The sequence below is a fragment of the Chlorocebus sabaeus genome, chromosome 20 (assembly GCF_047675955.1).
Source record: "Chlorocebus sabaeus isolate Y175 chromosome 20, mChlSab1.0.hap1, whole genome shotgun sequence".
NCBI lineage: Eukaryota > Metazoa > Chordata > Mammalia > Primates > Cercopithecidae > Chlorocebus > Chlorocebus sabaeus.
The window spans coordinates 103225709-103244916 of record NC_132923.1 but is presented as its reverse complement, the minus strand read 5'-3'; the positions used below and the strand labels follow the sequence as shown (position 1 = coordinate 103244916).

The 19208-nt window shown below is 45.7% G+C and overlaps 2 protein-coding genes across 8 annotated transcripts in view; one reads left to right on the top strand and one right to left on the bottom strand.

The window, feature by feature from the left end:
• CSMD2 (CUB and Sushi multiple domains 2) overlaps positions 1-19208 on the bottom strand; it is a 654890-nt gene that overhangs the window by 337074 nt on the left and 298608 nt on the right. The gene's annotated exons all lie outside the window — the stretch shown is intronic.
• HMGB4 (high mobility group box 4) lies at positions 2997-7326 on the top strand. The gene is made up of 2 exons (XM_073008131.1): positions 2997-3414; positions 5351-7326. Exon 2 carries the CDS (start codon positions 6676-6678, stop codon positions 7243-7245), a length of 570 nt encoding a protein of 189 aa, XP_072864232.1. The 5' UTR covers positions 2997-3414; positions 5351-6675; the 3' UTR covers positions 7246-7326.

Here is a 19208-nt window from a genome sequence, read left to right as displayed (position 1 = left end):
AAGCCTCTCTCTCTGTGCCCCATCTATGTTGTGGTCTGCCCGCTGGCATCATTCTTTCTATTGCAAATGGTGGCTGCTTGAGGCTGGGGCCATGACCACCCTTAGTAGCTCTGTGATTCACTCTCTCACCTTCACCACTAAAGAGAAGATGATGATCTCTCCCCATGATTCTAATTAGAAAAAGCCCATCAGAGGCCTCTGATTAGTTTAGCTGGGGAATGTGCCCATTCCTGGGGCCAAGGAGGTGGCCCCCACTAGAACCCCATGACTAGTTTGGGGACAATTCTCCAAAAGAAGGAATGTGCTCAAAAGAAGGGAGGAGCACTAGGCAGACAAAACAAAAGATGTCTACTGTGGATGAAGGAGAAGTAGGTGGAGTGAATGATCAGTCACTCTCCTATTCTGTGGTATAAAGGAGTAGGTTTTTAAAGACCTGTGAGGAGTGTCTATAGATCACTGTGTGAGGTATCAACCCAGAGTTGATCTTGTTCTAGGTCTGTCCCATATCCTTTCATAGGTAGCCAGGCATCCCCCCACCATGCTGATCCCATTCTGTGTCTAATCATCTGACCACTGCCTGCCCACCTGTCCACTAGTCCATTGGTCTGGGTGCTGACACCTCACCTGGCTTTGGCAAGCCTCTGCCCTTGGGAGGAGATGCAGGCTCCATGCTTATTTTCAGATGCTGGTTCTACAGGTCATCCAGGTCAGTTGACCTCCTGGACTTGGAATATCCCATGACCTAGAGATAAGTTGACTAGATCCATCCAGAATGAGGATCAACCCAGATTAGAAAAGACTCACCTGAATCTTTTTAAACATTGAGATTTAGACAACTTTTTCTCCTTTCTTCTTCCCTCCTCCTGAAATTCTTGGCCTTGTTCCTTCCCGGTTGCTTCCTTACCCTAGCCCCAACCAAGGGAGATCCTAGACTACCCATAGAGGCTAAACATATGAGCCAAAGGGTCAAACAAGCTTGAGTTCGAAGGCTGGCTCTGCCACTTATTGCTCTGCGGCCTTGGATAAATTAATCTCTCTTTTCATGCTTCCAGGCTTCCAGAGATGATGTACCCAAAGTATGATCATCATATTTATTAAAATATTGTGCTCACATCTGATTAACAGCTCCTGGCAAGAGGTCAGTGCCAAAGAGTCTTGGACTGACTGCTTATGGCCTGGCCTCCCTATCTTCTTATTATGTAGCGATCCAGGTGAATTCAGATGATTTCCTGGATTACCACCCTCCTTCCTGAGACACATCCATCCCTCAAATACTGTTCATCACTGGCCATCAAAGCAGCAGCCACACTGCTCCAGCAACTCAACAGCTATTTATTGAGATGAGTGTGTGAGTACATGAGTGAGTGAATGAACTGAAAGAACATAAGAGTGAATTAATTGGTAAGTGAATGGGTGAATTAGTGACTTAATGAATCAGCAAGTGAGTGAAGAAGAGTGTGCAGGATTGAATATATCATGTTCTCCTCCCTCAACAAATCGAATATGCGGTGGTGTAAAACTTTCACCTTAAAATGTGTCTTCTGCATTAATACAAGCAGGGGTTAAGAATGGCAGAGGAAAAGTTACAGACAAGAAGCTGGAGGAGAAAGATACTGTGCTAGTTTCCTATTGCTGCCTTTACAAATAACGGCACATTTAGGGGCTTAAAGGACACAAATGTATTGTGTTATAATTCTGGAGGTCAGAAGTCCAAAATGGGTTTCAGCAGGCCAAGATCAAGGTGTGGGGAGGGCTAAGCCCCTCTGGTGGCACCAGGGAAGAATCCTTTTGCTTGCCTTTTCCAGCTGCTAGTAACCACCTGCATTTCTTGGCTTGTGGCCTCTTTCCCTTGTCTGCAATACCAGCAGTGTAGCATCTTCAAATCTCTCTCCACCTCTGATCCTCTGCTTCTCTCATCACATCTCCTCTGACTGTGACTCTCCTGCCTTCCTCTTACAAAGGCCATGTGATTCTATCAGGCCCACCTGGATAATCCAGGATCATCTCCCTATCTCTAAATCCTTAGAGTAATTTTAGCTACAAAGTCCCTTTTGCCAAGTAAGGAACAAATTCACAGGTTTCAGGGCTTAGGACGCCGGCATCTTTGAAGAGGCATTCTTCTGCCACTTGCAGATGCCTTGCTCAGAGGGTAAATGCAACCAGTGAGTCCCACTCCACAGAGGAAGGGGCAGGAGGGGGATGAAGGAAGTTTCAAAGCATTTGACAAACACATGCCTATGCCAGGTATTTTTGCTATTGTTGCTGTGGCCTGAGTACGAAGGGTTTTGAAAAGCTCACATGATTCCATCATGCTCCAAAATTTGAGAGATACTTTGACAGAGATATGCTAAGACCATATGCTGCTGTAATTGAGGGTAAAATCTGGCCCTGTGATTCCTGGAGGTGATGGATCAAGAACAGGGTGTCTTTACCCTGGGTGCACATTGCTATCAACAGGGAAGATTTTTTTTTCCCCAAAAAATGTTATTTTGAAATAAGAAACGAGTACAAAGATCGTATAGAAATGTCCTGTATATCCCTCACCCAGATTCCCTAATGTTGGCATCTTACATAACCCTGGGACATGCGTAAAAACTAAGAAATCAGCAATGGTACAGTACTATTAACTAAATGAAACATTTTATTCAGATCTTCCCAGATTTCCACCAGTGCCCCACTTTTTTTTCTGTCCCAGGATTCAGTCTAGCATCTCTCATTGCATTTGTCCTGTCTTCTTGGTTTCTTCCAATCTGCATTAGTTTCTTAGTCTTGCATTGGTTTTTTTAAGATCTTGACATTACTGAAGGGTACTGATCAGGTGTTTGGTAGAATGTTCTTTATTTCAGTTTGTCTAATGATTTTTCATAGACCTTGGCTATGGATTTTTGGGAAGAATATCATGGGGGTGAGATGCTCTTATTATGGCATCACAGAAGGGGGTTCTGTGATCTCAGCATGACCCGTTACTGATGATGCTTACTTTGATCACTTGGTTAAAGTGGTGTCTGCCAGATTTCCCCACTGTTAAGTTACTGTTTGTCCTTTTCCATGTTCTATTCAATAGGAGTGGGTGGCTAAGTCCAGCCCACACTGTAGGAGATGGAGAGTGCCAGCTGTTTTTATTCCTATCATTTCAATTTGTTTCATCCTCATGGCTTTATTATCACCTCACTACTTCTTAGAGATATGGTTGTAATGAGCTAGACTTGCCCAAAGCTACTCAGCTACAAATGGTAAAGCTAGAATTTGACCTTATATCTGTCTGGCTTCAAAGGCCATGTTCTTTCCACTTCATGTTATTGTCACCAAGTAAAGAGGATCTCACAGTCTCCAAGGTGGGAGCTCCCTCTCAGCTTGTCTGGATGGTGTTTTTCAAACCCATCCTTGGAGGGTGACCCATCAGTGGGTCATAAGGTCAGTCTGTGGGTGGCATTTTAAATAACAACATAAAGTAGAAGTGACTAGAACAGAGTAGAAAGTAAGAGTACGTCATACAAGTAGAACATTTTTATCTCTATATCTTCTGTGCTTTGCTACCTTTATCCTTGTATGGAGATAGAAATAGCCCTCCCATAGGCTTGTTATGAGGATTGAATGGAATGATATACATAAAGTGCTTAGAAGAGAGGCTGGCTCATATTAAGTATTATATAAATATTAAGTATGTATGTATGTAAATGAGTCATGATGTAAAATGTATTTCTTATTGCAGACTGCAATCAAGATGTTTGAAAATACTGAACTCACATCTGTGGACGACGAGTTGGCAGATTTATGACCCCCAGCTTGCAGCCTATTTTTTTTAAAATAAGGTTTTATTGGAACACAGCCACACTCATTGGTTTAGGTATTTTCTATGGTTACTTTCGGGGTATAGTGGCAGAGCTGGGTACTTGCAACAGAAACCCTGTGGTTCACCAAGCCTATCATATTTACTATCTGGCCCTCTAGACCAATGCTCCTGCCTGGAGGTCATCTCATAATCTAGGGAATATTGGACACCTCTTCCTGGGCATGTGGTCTGGTCATGCCACTGTCCTTGTAGGCATGCTTGCTCTGCAGACCACTCCAGGCTATGTGACTGCCGGGCCCTTGGATCTCCAGAAGCTCATTACTCTTCTCTATGAAACTGATGCCTACATGGTGAAAGGCTAAAAACATGGTACTTTGGTTAGGGTCCCAGCAGGAAACAGATGGCCACTCAAAATTAAAATAATTGGTGAGGCCAGAGTGTGGGAAAGTAGCAGAGACCTCAGAGGCTCATAAACGTCGAGCTTTTACCACCCTAGGCATAAGGAGATAATGAGAGGGGGCAATGCCTGTATTGGAAGGAGAGAGTCACTTAGAGAGAACATCTTATGAGGACCAGTGACCTTTAGTCCAGGGACACAGAACCAGCTACAGCTGACCCTGGGGTGGGGATCCAGGAGAATAAATGCCTTGACCTAATTTTCCTCCACCTCTGATCTCCTATGGGGGGACCCCATTGACCAAAGTGAGATGGAAACCAGAGAGTATGGGATCCATTGATGTGGCTCATACAGACCAGCTTCCCAGGCCAGAGAAGGCTGAAAAGAGAAGGTTGGAGAAGGCTGGAAAGGGGATCTGGAATGGCAAATCTTAGATACCCAGCACACAGCATTGATTTAGGAAGCCAGATTTATTTACCTTTCCTAAGCTCCCCTAAACAAGGACTTTAGGGGAGATTGACATAGCTTTTCCCTTTTACTGCCTTTTCTTCTTAAATCTGTTAGCTTCCCGATAGCTATTGTGGGTTAATCTTCCTGGATCTTATCATCATGAGAGGGATGGAAGGTTATGAACAGAGACACAGATAAGCTACTGTGTGTGTGTGTGTGTGTGTGTGTGTGTGTGTGTGTGTGTGTCTGAGCCTGAGCAGAGTCTGATTAATATGTGAATTTTCATTAAAGTTCTTCCTCATGTCTCATCTTTTGGTCTCAGAAAGGAGTTGTGTCCCATTCTTCTATGCAGTCCTGCTCATGTCCAGCAAATGTGTGAGTCGACCTCTGGCCCCTTGGGAGAAAGAGCCAGGGGAAAAAAGGCTACCTCGGCTGAGAAGTGTCCCCAGAGGAATCTGTTCCTTTGCCAGACCCCCTGCTAGCCCAGACTTCCTTGTCTGGCACTTGATATCTTATAGGCCCCCAAATCCTGCCACACAACTACAGCTTGTCCCCTGGAGGGGCTTTCCTGGCCAGTCCAGAATGCTCAATTTATGAAAGATCATAAGCTCACACAGGGGAAGGGGCTGGCTTGGGCCACCACCTTGCAGCAGAGCTGGGGCAGAATTCAGGATTGGAGACTCTTATTAGTTTCCATCTTTCTTTTACAGAAGATGAACGTTGAAGTCTTGGAACCCTGGGAATGAACCTCGAAAAATTCAAAATATGGTCATCTTAGGCAAGTTTCCTTGTCTGGCTCAGCTGCTGAGACCACACATCTGGACCCTCAGTGCCCTGGCAGCAGCTCTGTGCAGACAGGATGAAGTACAGGCTTAGGTCAAGCAATCAGCAGTCAAAATCCACACTCCCACCCGTGAGTGACTGTTCAACCTTGAACATGTTACTTTTTATGTTAATGAAACCCGGTTTTCTAGTCCTATAAATTTGGGGCTATCATCAACCATTAAGTTACATTAAACTCAATGTCACACAGGCAAGTACCTAGCAGTGTCCAAAGGCCCAAAAAATGACACTTTTTCATCTTTTCTCTTCCCTCCAATTAAAAGACTAGTGGAATATCCGCAACTACTTTGACCAAAAGCCAGAAGCCAGCCAGTTTGAGCGTAGCTGTTACAGCTTTGTGTTCTAAACCTAAGAAATGGGGACCCCTCACATGAGAGTGGGGAGGCTTCTGGATGTGCTACAAATTCCATCTCATTTTCATGGACTCAAGTGTTAATTAATAAAATCTCAAGGTTCTCCTCCCTCTTTCCCCTCACATTTCTTCAGAGAAACGAAGAGTTCAAACTCACAGCCCAAGCGCTCAGGTTTTAAATTAGACAACTTTGTCCTGACAGGAACCAAGTCACAGCTGTCATACCTGATTACTTTTAGAGTTACTACTAAACCCTTTGTATGGCATGAGCTGCCACTGTTCAAGGCAAACAGAAAGACTTCACATTTTATCATGACAGCCCTGGAGCTATCCACCTCCCTATGTTCATTATTCTCAGCCTGTCTTTGGAAGGGATGATGTGGCATCCTGACAATCGTATAGTGAAGAAAGCAGACCCCATGGCCTGTCACTACAGCCTAGGGATTTTAAGCCCCCAAAGTGCAGCAAAACCCACTGCCTCCAGAAAGCCAAGGAAAATTATTTCTGGGGGACATAGCTGCCTCATAGCCTTCTATGAATGAACCATCATCTTTCATGAGAGGCAACAATTGACCCTCAAGTAACCAACCAATAAGAACACCCGTACACAAATGCCCACAGGTGTTGGCTGGGATTGGCTGGCTTGTGGATGATGTCACAGTTTCCCTCCTCTGACTCAACAATGCCATCACTACTGAAAAGGCTGAGCCCTGACTGCAGCTCTTGCAGACAGAAAAATTCACCGCAAGCAGAGCACCTTCTAGATTGCTCCTGGAGTGTGGGGACAACAGTCTCTCCTGCTCAAGTTACTGAATCCAGAAAAAAGATGAACTTACGAACATGGGAAAAGAAATCCAGCTAAAGCCTAAGGCAAATGTCTCTTCTTACATCCACTTTTTGCTGAATTACAGAAACAAATTCAAGGAGCAGCAGCCAAATACCTACGTTGGCTTTAAAGAGTTCTCTAGAAAGTGTTCGGAAAAATGGAGATCCATCTCAAAGCATGAAAAGGCCAAATATGAAGCCCTGGCCAAACTCGACAAAGCCCGATACCAGGAAGAAATGATGAATTACGTTGGCAAGAGGAAGAAACGGAGAAAGCGGGATCCCCAGGCACCCAGACGGCCTCCATCATCCTTCCTACTCTTCTGCCAAGACCACTATGCTCAGCTGAAGAGGGAGAACCCGAGCTGGTCGGTGGTGCAGGTGGCCAAGGCCACAGGGAAGATGTGGTCAGCAACGACAGACCTGGAGAAGCACCCTTATGAGCAGAGAGCGGCTCTCCTGAGAGCTAAGTACTTCGAGGAACTTGAACTCTACCGTAAACAACGGAAACAATGTAATGCCAGAAAGAAGTACCGAATGTCAGCTAGAAAGCGGTGCAGAGGGAAAAGAGTCAGGCAGAGCTGATGGATCCAGTTTGAAAAAATAAAATGCCATTCACTCATATTTCCTGTTCCTGGTCTCATGTGTGGCATTAGAGTAGCTGTGACTGACGCTTTGTGGAGGAGGGAGTGGCTTGGTAGAGAGAGATTGGGGCAGGGAAACTGATCCTGAGGAGAGGAAGGGAGAGGAGGGGAAGGGAGAGGAGGGGAAGGGAAAGAAGGGGAAGGGAGGAGAATGGAAGGGAGGGGAAGGGAGGGGGAAGGAGTAGGATGGAGGGAGAGAAGGGAGAGGAGGGCGAGGGAGAGGATGGGGAGAGAAGAGAGAGGAGGGGGAGGGAGAGGATGGGGAGAGAAGGGAGAGGAGGGGGAGGGAGAGGATGGGGAGAGAAAAGGAGAGGAGGGGAAGGAGAGGAAGAGGGAGAGGAGGGGGAGGGAGAGGATGGGGAGAGAGAAGGCGAGGAGGGGAAGGAGAGGAAGAGGGAGAGGAGGGGGAGGGAGAGGATGGGGAGAGAGAAGGAGAGGAGGGGGAGGGAGAGGATGGGGAGAGAGAAGGAGAGGAGGGGAAGGAGAGGAAGAGGGAGAGGAGAGGGAGGGAAGAGAAAGGAGGGGAATGGAGGGGAGGGCAAGGGAGGGAAGGGCTAGCTTTGAGAGAAGTGTCAGCAGTAAACAAAAGGTGTGACTTGGACCACTGGGTGGGAGTCTCCAGGTGTAAAGTAGCAGCAGTCACGGAGGTAGAAGCACCCTGGTTCTGAGTGGTGATCCAGGTTAGAGGACCCTACTAAGTGTCAGGTTCAGGAACATGAGGTCTGACTCTGCTAAGAAGTGGGAGGACTGGGAAGACTGCCAGGGCTAGAAGGCCTAGAGTTCAAGCTCACACTTCAGGCCCCAGGAGAAACATATGATATCTGAGTTGAGATAGGCCTGAGGGGACCCAGGATTTCCAGCAACACTTAGATATGCTCAGTGGGGCCAGGGTGAGGCCCAGGGGTGTTCCTTAATCAGGAGGAGGCAAGGGGCAGATTTTACAAAAAAAAAAAAAAAGCAAAAAAAAGCAGGGGGCTGGGGACCAGAGCAGTTGTTTTTCAGTGGATAGAGGTATAATATGTGGCATCCACTCCTCTTCCTCTTGTTCACAATACCCTGACTCCCTTTTGTGACCAAGGCTGGATCAGAGGGCAGGATCGCCTTGGCCACAGTCACTGGCTCAGTGGTGGGCATGTGACCCAAGTTGGTCCTATCAGGGTGGATCTCTGGACCTGTGTAAGGAGTCCTGGGGGACACTGCAGTCCAGGGAATGTGGACAGCCATTTGCCATCTCATAGGGCCCAAGAAGGAGGCCGAGATGGTAGAATCCCTGTGGCATCAGAATACTCTCCGAAACTTTTCATTGAAGATGAAAAACACATTGCATTTTTTCCCTGAGATGGTCTGACTTAGGTTTTTTTTCTACTTGACTATAATTTGACACAAATGGGATTGTGCTGTAAGTGTCTGTGCGGTAACTAGATTTTTCAGGCAAGAATATACTGTGGGCAACATTCCATACCAATCAATAAAGACTGAAATGGAATATTTTGAAATGGTTGTTCTGGCTTCTTGACATCAAAAATACTGGGCCAAAATGCAAAGCTGCTTTTTTTGTCACCAGTTTATACATGCAACAGACCTCCCCCTAACTCCACCTCTAAGGACCCCTATTCCATGATAGAGGGACCTACACTTTCTACTCTACTGTGCTGAAAAGCAAAAATACATATTTTTGAACAGTCTTTTAGAACTGCATGAGCCTTTAGGGGATGAAAGGTAATACAGTGATTTAGAAATTCAGGGTCTGGAAGCAAACAGGTCATTTGTGGAGGATTTTCATGTGCCAGGCCCTGTGCTGGGTATGGAGAGGTATGTTACGCACTACTGTTAAGTTCCCGCCCTATAAAAACTTTCCTTCTGACAAGAGAGATGGACTTGGGTGTAAATTGCAGCACTGCAAAGCAAGATGATAAAAGTGAATATGGAAAGTAATAGGGGAGGGACTGGGGACCACCCATCAAGCCTATGCTGCAGTCTTCATGAAGGAAGCAGCCTTATTCCACTTGACAACTTTGTAGGCATGCTGGCAAAATTCCCGTTCCCCATTCCCCACAGCTGCTATTCCAACTTGGCTCTGCTTCCCTTCCAGCCCAACCTCCACCCTCTCAGGAGACGCCCTCATTTTCTGCTTCATTGAGAAAATAGAGATCCTCAGATATAAGTGCTCTCAGCTTCCTTCATTCTGGAAATGTAATCCATACCCATCCTTTCCTCTTGGTCTCACCCCTCATGGAGAGCTAACCCCCTCCTGCTCTTGCTGCCTCCTCCTCGCCTCCCTGGGGCCCTTGCTCCTTACTGTAAGGGTGCTGACCCTCCAGCCTGTACACTCATACAAGTTCACTTGATGCTATGATATGGTGGTCCCCATCTTAATGTTGGCAGGACTTAGGGCAAGTTCTCATTCCTCTGAGCCTCATGTTCTTATCTGTGCAAGGAGGATAATGCCTGCCTTACAGGCTGTTTTAGCAATTAACTGAGGTAATACATGTAAAAGTATTTGGCGTAGTCCTAAACCTAATAGGTAATGTAGCCGATATACTCTAGGGTGGTTGTTCCATAATCCTTTCCCCCTTTCCTGGTGTTCACACCCTTGTATAATCAATCCCCTCCTATTAAGTGTGGGCTGGACATGTGACTTTCTTCTAACCAATAGAATGTGGCAAAGGAGATGGAATGTCACTTCTGTGATTATGTAATGATAATACTACATATTGCTAGCCACTGCTCTAGGGATTCTCCTTGCTGCTTGATGAAATAAGTGGTCAAGTTTGAGAAGCTCATGTAGCAAGGAATGACAAGGAACTGTGGGAAATGTCTAGAAGCTGAGGGTGGCCTCAGACCATCAGCCAGTGAGAAACAGAAGTTCTCAGTCCACCAACCATAAGGAACTTAATACTGCAGCAGCCACACAAGTGGGGAGGTGAATCCTTCCCCAGTCAAGCCACCAGATGAGAACTTGGCCTTGGCTGACCAAGGTCTCAAGCAATGCACCCAGCTAAGCTGTTACTGAACTCCTGACCCCACAGAAACTGTACAAATGTAAGTTTAAAACTATAAATGTTTAAACCATATGAGTGTATTTTGTTTTAAGCCACTAAGTCTGTGGTAATTTGTTACACAGCAATAGAGAATACATTACTCAATAAATGCCCTCTTCCTTATAATTCTAGAAGAGATTGTCTTTAGTCTTGTTTCTATCTCCAGCCTCTACCTTCCCCATTTAATTTCCTTTCCTTTGTTACCAATATCTTGAAGGTGGAGGGCCACCTCCTACCCTCCAGTGCTAATTAGATCCTGACTTGTATTACCCTGTAGTGGTTCCAGTTGGGTTGTCTTGTTTCCAACCTGAAATGTGGGCTCTTGGTGGGCAGCAGCTGTGTGATGTACCACACTCCTCTCTGGGAAGTGGGCCCCAACACAGCTAGGCTCCAGCCCTCATGCCACCCCTTTCTGATTTCCTGTGTGATTAATTATGTGAATGTGGGTGGCCAAGTCAGAGTTGACAACAGTTTGCAGTTCCCCTGCTGAAAACTAACTCCATTAACAGTCCTTTATGAAAAAGACAACAGGAGGGTCTGAATCTGCTGGTTTCTAATGACTGTAATGTAATGACAGTGGAAAGAGAGGGAGGGAAGGAGGAGGAGAAGTTGGGGGAGCCTGGACCTAAGATAACGGGTAAGAGAAAAAGTAGGCAGACAATCTGGTATGGTGCCAGCATTCCAGGCCCACTCAACTGGCCTCAGGTGCTCCTGTCCTTGAGAAGAGGAACGCAGGCCCATCACCATCTCGATGACTGAATCACTCAACTCTGATCCTTCTCTCCTCAACCCTTTTCCTGTGTTCATGTAGTCATTAATTTACTTACTCATTAATTCAACAGATATTTATGTAAATCTTATGCCTGCAATATAACAGCAACTATTCTGGTGCTGGGAATACAACAAGGTCCCTCATGTCTCACATTCTGGTGAGGAGAGACAGAGAATTAAAAAAACAACAAATAGGCCTGGCGCGGTGGCTCACACCTATAATCCCAGCACTTTGGGAGGCCGAGGTGGGTGGATCATGAGGTCAGGAGTTCGAGACCAGTCTGATCAACATGGGAAACCCCATGTCTACTAAAAATATAATAATTAGCCAGGTATGGTGGCATGTGCCTGTAATCTCAGCTACTCAGGAGGCTGAGGCAGGAGAATTGCTTGAACCCAGGGGGCGCAGGTTGCAGTGAGCCGAGATCGTACGATTGCACTCTGGCCTGGACGACAGAGTGAGACTTCATCTTAACAAACAAACAACACAAATAAATATATCAGATCAGTTTTTGATAGTGTCAAGTACTCACTAGAAAACAAATGTGGGTAATGAGATAAATGATGATGCATAGGGTAGAGGGCACTTGAAATGGGTGGCCAGAAGTTTTCTGTGGAGCTGGCATTTGGTTTTGGATTTACAGGGCAAGAAGGAGCCATACAAGCCAAGGTGTGCGAGAAGAGTCCTCCAAGCAACAGGGAAGCAAGTGCAAAGGTCCTTGCAGAAGGGAGCTTGGCATATTAGAGGGACAGAGGGAGGCCAGAGCGACTGGAGGTGTGAACAAATGGGCAAGACATGGTTGGAAGGGTGAAGGCCTTGGCAAGGGGTTTATGTAGAAATCTAAGTGTAACTGAGAGCCACAGAGAGATTTCAGTAGCGGAGAGACACATGCTTCCATCTTTGACTTTGTGTTGCTGATCATTCTAGAGTCTTCAGAGACTACCAAGTGCCAACAAAGGGATTAACCCCTTGCCCCTCTAAAGGACTGCAAGAAAGAAGACACCAAATCCATGGCATTTTTTTCCTTAGGAAAGAAGGGAGATAACGAGAAGCCTCCACTTGGTATGCCTTGGAGCAGCTGGAAGCTAAAAACTAAACGTGGGAACTGTGAATCCTCTCTCTGGGATATGTTTTCTTAGGAAGTGGAGGAAATGGGTGGGCATGAGTGGCAAAATATTCCAGGGGAATACTTCTTCCTGGGCCTTGTGGGGAACAATTCCCAACAGGCCAGTGGTTCTCAGCTTTAAGCCTGTGTTAGAATCATCTGCAGGGCTTATTAAAACACAGAGTGCCGGGCCTCACCCCCGAGTTTGATTTAGCATTTCTGGTAGTTGGATCTATAATTTGCATTTCTGAAAGTTCCCAGGTGATACTGATGCTCCTGGACCCAGGACCACAGACAAATTCTCCTTCTTGTAGCCCCCTCATTCAGTCTGCGTAAGAGGCATGGCTCATCTGGTGGGTTTGGGAGGAGGAGTGGACCATACTCAGTTAGCCCTCCCCACTCTCCCTTTCTCTCTCTCCCCATCTACGTAGCTGCAGAGCATATTCAGACAGCTCTCCAATCAGTTCATCAGTAATAAAGGTGACATGCTGATCCTCATCTGTTTTTCTCTTGCAGCTGTCAATTGATTCTGCACTTGAGGGGGGAATAAGTATATTTATTTATTGGGTTTCCCTCAAATTCCAACAGAGAAGGTTGATATCAGTTGCAAAACAATCAACTGGCATCTGGGCCACATAGCAGCGTAGGAATCTTGGTTTCAGCCTCCACTAAAACATCAATTATTTGGGGGCAAAAAATATCCAGTTCCTGGGCCTTTAAGATAGGAAATCAGGTCTGTGGATGGGGTGAGGTCACCAGGACGAGGTCACAAAGGCATTGATGCCCCTTTGTCCTATCATGTGACCACCTGTCACACTTCCACCAAACAGTATCTGCCCCACAGGTGTGCTAGGAACTAAATGAAATGCCTGGGATATCATCATAAGTGGTGTCTGATGCTAAGGAGTGTCCTAGGAATGGGGGTGCCTGCCCGGTCTCTAAAGGATGGGTTCAAAAGGCAAGAGCAACACACAAAAAGATAGTTTCAAGCAGGAGAAACAGCTTGGCCAAAGGCCCAAAGGGGATACAACCCTTCAGGCTGGCCTTGGTCTCTGGGTTGGATCACCAATGACACAATGAACATTTCGTTATGAGGCCATCCCTTAAAGTAATTGCGTTGCAACAGCTCTCCCTACCCAGTGCTCCATTTCTAATGCTTTCTCTGCTCTGGCTGCTGGGTGACATTTCTATTTCTCCTCTTCAACGGTGAAATATTTCAGTGGTTGTCCATCACTTATGGGAGTCTGACACGGCATCATCAGGCCACTGGGGCCTTGCTAGTTGTGCTGTCCCTGATACTCACTGCGGAAGGCAGTTTCTGAAATGGCTCCCAATGATCCCCAACTCCTGAAATTCATACTCTGTGTAATCCCCTCACTTTGAGTGTGGGCTAGACCTGGTGGCCAAAGTGATAGGATTTCACTTCTGATGTTAGGCTGTGAAAGGCTGTGACTGTTGTCTCTGGCTCTTCTGTCTCACTTGAAGCAAACTGACATGCTGAAAGCTGCCCTGTGGAGAGGCTCAAGTGGCAAGGAACGGAGGGTAGCTTCTGGCCAACACCCAGTAAGGAACTCAGGCCCTCAGTCAAACAGCCTGCAAGGAACTGAACTCTGCCGATAACCATGAGTAAGCCTGGAAGTGGACCACTCCTCTGCTGAATTTTGAGATGCCTGCAGCACCAGTGGACACTTTATCTGTAGCCTTGTCACAGATTCAGCTAAACTATACCTGATTCTTGACCCACAGAAACTAATAGGTGTTTCATGGCACTAAGGCTTCCGATAATTTGTTACAAACTGAAATGATGAGTACAGATTTTGGCATCAAGAGAAGGATAGTGTCGTGACATATACCTACAAATGTGAGATAGCTTTGGAACCAGGCAGTGGGCAGAGGTGAGGAGTATTACGAGGAGCTTGTTAGAGAAATCTTCAATTGCCTCAAAGACAACTGAAGACACTATAGAAATCTGGACTTTGAGGATACAGCTGGTGGAGGCTTAAAAGAAGTGATGAACAGATTATTGGAAACTGGAATGTCTTTGTCCATTTTCTATTGTCTGTAACAGAATATCTGAAGCTGGGTAATTTGTAAAGAAAAGAAATTTATTTCTGACGGTTACCAGTTACAGAGGCTGAGGAGTCCAAGGTCAAAGGGCTGCATCTGGTGACAGCCTTCTTATTCGTGAGGACTGCCTACAGAGAGGACTGCGCATGTTGATGTGCCTGCTCAGGTCTCTCTTCTTCCTTTTTTTTTATTTTTGAGATGGAGTCTCGCTCTGTTGCCCAGGCTGGAGTATAGAAGCGTGATCTCAGCTCACTACAGCCTTTACCTCCTGGGTTCAAGTGATTCTCCCACTCAGCCTCACAAGTAGCTGAGACTACAGGCATGTGCCACCACACCTGGCTAATTTCTGTATTTTTCATAGAGATGGGGTTTCACCATGTTGGCCAGGCTGGGCTCGAACTCCCAACCTCAAGTGATCCACCTGCCTTGGCCTCCCAAATTGCTGGGATTACGGCATGAGCCACCATGCCTGACCTCTTCCTGTTCTTATAAAGCTACCAGTTCCACTCCTGTGATAACCCATAAATCCATGGATGGATTAACCCATTCATGAAGACAGGGGTCTCACAATCCAATCACCTCTTTAAGTCCCCACCTTTCAACACTACCACATTGGGGATTAATTTTCCAGCACATGACATTTGGGGGACCCATGCAAACCGTATTATGGAGGAGAGACACCCTTGTTAGGTAGTGGTAGAAAGCTTAGTGCCACTATTGTCTGCAGTTACATGGAAAGCAAAATATGTACCTAATAAACCTAATGATTTAGCTATGGAGATGTCCAGGCAAAGTGTTGAAAATAATTTCTTCTTACCGCTTATGTGAGAAGAGAGAGAAAAAAAGTTAAAGTGAGCCAGGACCTGACAGTTTTGAAAATTCTCAGTCTCCCAAGTCAGCAAAACATACTAAAATTAAGAAACGGCTTTTGAGTAGCACTGTCAAGAAAAGGTGGTCTGAGATAAAGCTGAGGGTGTGGCTGTGGAGCCTTTGGTTAAGACCTCAGAAAGATCAAAAGATCATGGTATTATTCAGTCATACAAAGGCCCTTTAAAGAGATTAGGGTAGGCCTCACAGATCCTCCAGATCAAATAATAGGGACTCTAGGAAGCGAAATGGCTGTCCCTTGGCCATCTTTTCAAGAGGCTCAGGTTGAAAAGTGTTTAGTCCTCAAAGAAATTTGTGGGTTTGGCTTTTGTGTAATAGAGGGAATCTCAGTGCAATTTATAGAAGAACCAAAAAGTTTTCGAGAAAACCTATAAGAAGAAACACAGCTGGGACAGAAACGAACAGAGACTTAACAAAATAAAATGAGACCATTGGACCCCTAAAATTCGCAGCAGGAAACAGACTGAGAAAACAAGTCAGCTTTAAATACAGGTTTCCGTTCATGAAAAAGGAAGGATTACTCAGAAGGAAGAACTAAGAGCTTAGAAGGTGGAGCTAAGAGTCATGGAGAATTATCCCCAGGCTTTGAAACCTAACCAAGAAACTTCCAGTCTTTTCCTGGCTGGATTTCAAAATTGTTATGGACAAGTGATGCCTTCGTACCTCACATTTTCTTCCCTTTGAGTAGCAGTGTTTATAGCCATTGCTCTATGCCTAACCTGCCATTGTATGTTGGGCATATAGGGGGCAGATAATTTATCTCGTTAGCTTTTCAAATCACCAAATCTGTAATAACAGTATTCTAGAACTTATACTTAAGGAATTATACCCAAGAGCCTCATCCACACCTGCACCTCATTTAGATGATGAGATCCTGGACTTTCAGTTGGTGCTCTCATGGGAGGAGATGTTTAGAGACCTTGAGAAGGAATGATTATATTTTGTGTGTGGAAGGGACATGTACTTTGCATGTGGAAGGGACAGGAATCATTGGAGAGCCAGAGGGTAGACTGTGATAGGCAGCTTCAGAAATGACTCTAAGTGTTCTTTCTCTTCTGGTATTCATGTCCTTGGTGCAATCCCCTCCCTTTGTGTGTGGGCTGGACCTAGTGATTTGCCTCTAAAGAATAGAATACAGAAAAAGTGATGGAATGTCACTTCTCATATCAGATTATAAAAGACTATCACTTCTGTCTTATCCTCTCTCTCTGGCTCTACTCTCTGATGAAGCAGCTGTGTTGAAAGCTTCCCTTTGGAGAGGAACTGAGGGCTGTCTCTGGCCAATAGCATGGAGGAATCCAGCAAACAATTATGTGAAGAAACTTGGAAGCTTGTCCTCCCCTCCAGTTGAGCTTTGAGATAACTGCCACCCTAGTGGACACCTTGATTGAAGCCTTATGAGAAATCCTAAGCCAGAGAACCCAATTAAGCCACACGTACATTCCTAATACACAGAAAATATGAGCTAATAAATGTTGTTTCAAGCCACTAAGCTTTGGAGTAATATGTGACACAGCAACAGACACCTAATGCACCTGCCCTAAGGTCCTGCTACACTGCATTTTCCCCAGAAACACTACACTCTCTCCCTCTCCCCAGGGCCTTTGCACATACTTCTCATGGCTGGGATCATCTCTCCTACCTTTTAGGTCTGGTAGACTTCAACCTGTTCTACAGGACTTAGGTCAGGTATCCCTTCCTCTAGGGAGCTGTCTTTGACGCTCCAACTCCCTTTTGTGTTCCCATGATAGCTTATGTAAGTCCATACAATGCTATCCCAATGCACAACACATTATAGCAACTGTCCCCCCAACTGGTAGAAAAGGGAAGGGATCTTGCCTTATTTATCCCAGTACTCTAAAATCTAACACAATGCTTCACATGGAGTAGAATGATAATAGCACACTTTTATTGAGTGCCTACATCATACCTGGTAAGAAATAATTCAATGCAGGATTTAGGCTTGTGTTAGATGATTTAGGTACTGTTTGAAGCCATTTAATGCAATTATTTTATTCAAGAAAAACATTCAGTGAGAGCAGTACTTTAAACACCCCATTTTACAGACAACTTGAAGAGCAGGTTAGGTGCTCAGTTCATGCTTGATTGAAAATGAACAACTGAATCATGAGAAGCATGTTGTTTCTTCTGTCCTGTGTCTCCCTTCTATCAGAAACTCTTTGCAAATACCAGAGTTGGGCCAGAGGGCCTCCTGGGCATCTGGATATCCACTTTGTGCTTGACTGGTTATGCTACGTAGTTTGATATTTCCAGATAAATACCTGGATCTATCCCTGGGTGTCTCAAAGGGAGGGCTTGGTTAGCACCCAGAGAGTTTGATGGGTACCAGAAATCACATCTCCAGCTCTTTGCCCACAGCTGTGCCTCTGGCTCCCAGACAGAATCAGCATTTTCCTCTCCCCACACCCTGTCATTATAAACCATGTAAATTCCTCGATACCCATGTTACAATGAACAGATGCGGCTCTGTATTTTTAATGTATTATCTGCAATTAGCAGCAGTGGGCATGGAAGAACTCTGTGGTCCCTGGGGCTGTCCCCCGCTGATGCAGCTGCGAGTACATTTGCGATAAAGAATCTGGCCAGGCTCCTCTGGCCTGTACAGCCCTGGCAAGTGGGTAAGGGAACTTCCATGTGCAAAGTACCTACTCTGCCAGGAAGTGGGAAAGGGCCGCCAAGGCCTGATCATCAGTCCACTGCTCATCTAGCCCTGCCTCCCACCCATCTATGCTGTCGAAATACCCGGAGAGGATGTCCTTCATTGGGATCCCAAAGACAGGGCAGACAACAGCCTCCAATGTCATGGGCAAAACAGATTTTTCTAGGTTTGAGGTCTGCAGTGTAAAGATCTGTGAAATGCAAAAGGAGAATGCTTCAGTGCCCAGGGCAAACATAAGGGGGTGGGGGGGAATGCATGGACTTTAGAAAAGAAGGGGGCTGGTTAGTGAGAGCGAACGTATGCTCCTTAGCTCTGTCCAAAGAGGAAGGGCATTTCTTACAATAAACGTCATGCTCATGACTGACATGTATTGGGTGTTTACTATGGACTAGGCCCTATTTCTAAGTGTTCTCCAGGCATCATCACATATAATTCTAGAGGCAGTGTCAGCCCCCGGCCAATGACTACCATGGACCTCCCTGTAGCTGAACAAAGTTGGGCTTGCTGACTGGTGGCAGTGAGGGAGATGTGCAGTGTCTCAGTAAGAAGGTAAGAAATAATTCACTGTAGGATTCTGGCTTGTGTTAGTTATCTGGGGGAAGGGTTCAAGGAAGCAGAGCTTTGCCCTGGATTGGAGACTGTCTGGAGGTAGGTATAATTCTCTGGTTGGGTACTTCATAAATTTTATTTACAAGGCAGGAGGAATGAAGGAAGATGAGAGCTGTAATTGGTAAAGAAGCAGCCATCACTCACATCAGTCAAGAGGTAGAGGGAGAGGGGCTGTTAGGTCATCTTTGCATTTTGAATAATGTTCTTGTTTTTGTCTGAGTTCATGTTGCTGAAATGGTCTTGTTTTTGTCTTAATATATCAGGGTCCTAGAGTGGCCTTGTCTGGCATTGACATTCAATAAAATTGTTTATGGTCAACAGGAGAACCCCAAGGTCTAGGTGTGGGTGCCAGGCCAGCTCTCAGCAGCACAAGGCCTTACTGATAGTGCCAGGCCAGCTTCCAGCCATCAGGGGCTGCTGTTCTCCTTCTCAGCAGGCTCTGTTACTATGCCAGTTTACAGAAATAAAGAAATTGAGGCAAAGACAGATTAACTGGTCTTAGTTGTCTCACAGCTGGGAAGCAGCAGAGATCCCAGAGTCCCTGAAAGTCAAGTGAGCATCAAGAGACAACAGAGGGAACTAAAGGGGAGAGTTTGTAATTACAGGAAGCCAGGCTGACCATGAGGGGAACTGGTCAAGAGACAAAACACAGGGTCTGTAGTCAGAGATGTCAACCTTGGGAATCTGTCATTGCCACCTACTAGCCACGTGGCCCTGGGCAATTTGTCGAACATGAGAAATT

Coding starts and splice junctions, on each gene's coding strand:
- HMGB4 (XM_073008131.1), top strand. CDS start 6,676: ATGGGAAAAGAAATCCAGCTAAAGCCTAAGGCAAATGTCTCTTCTTAC.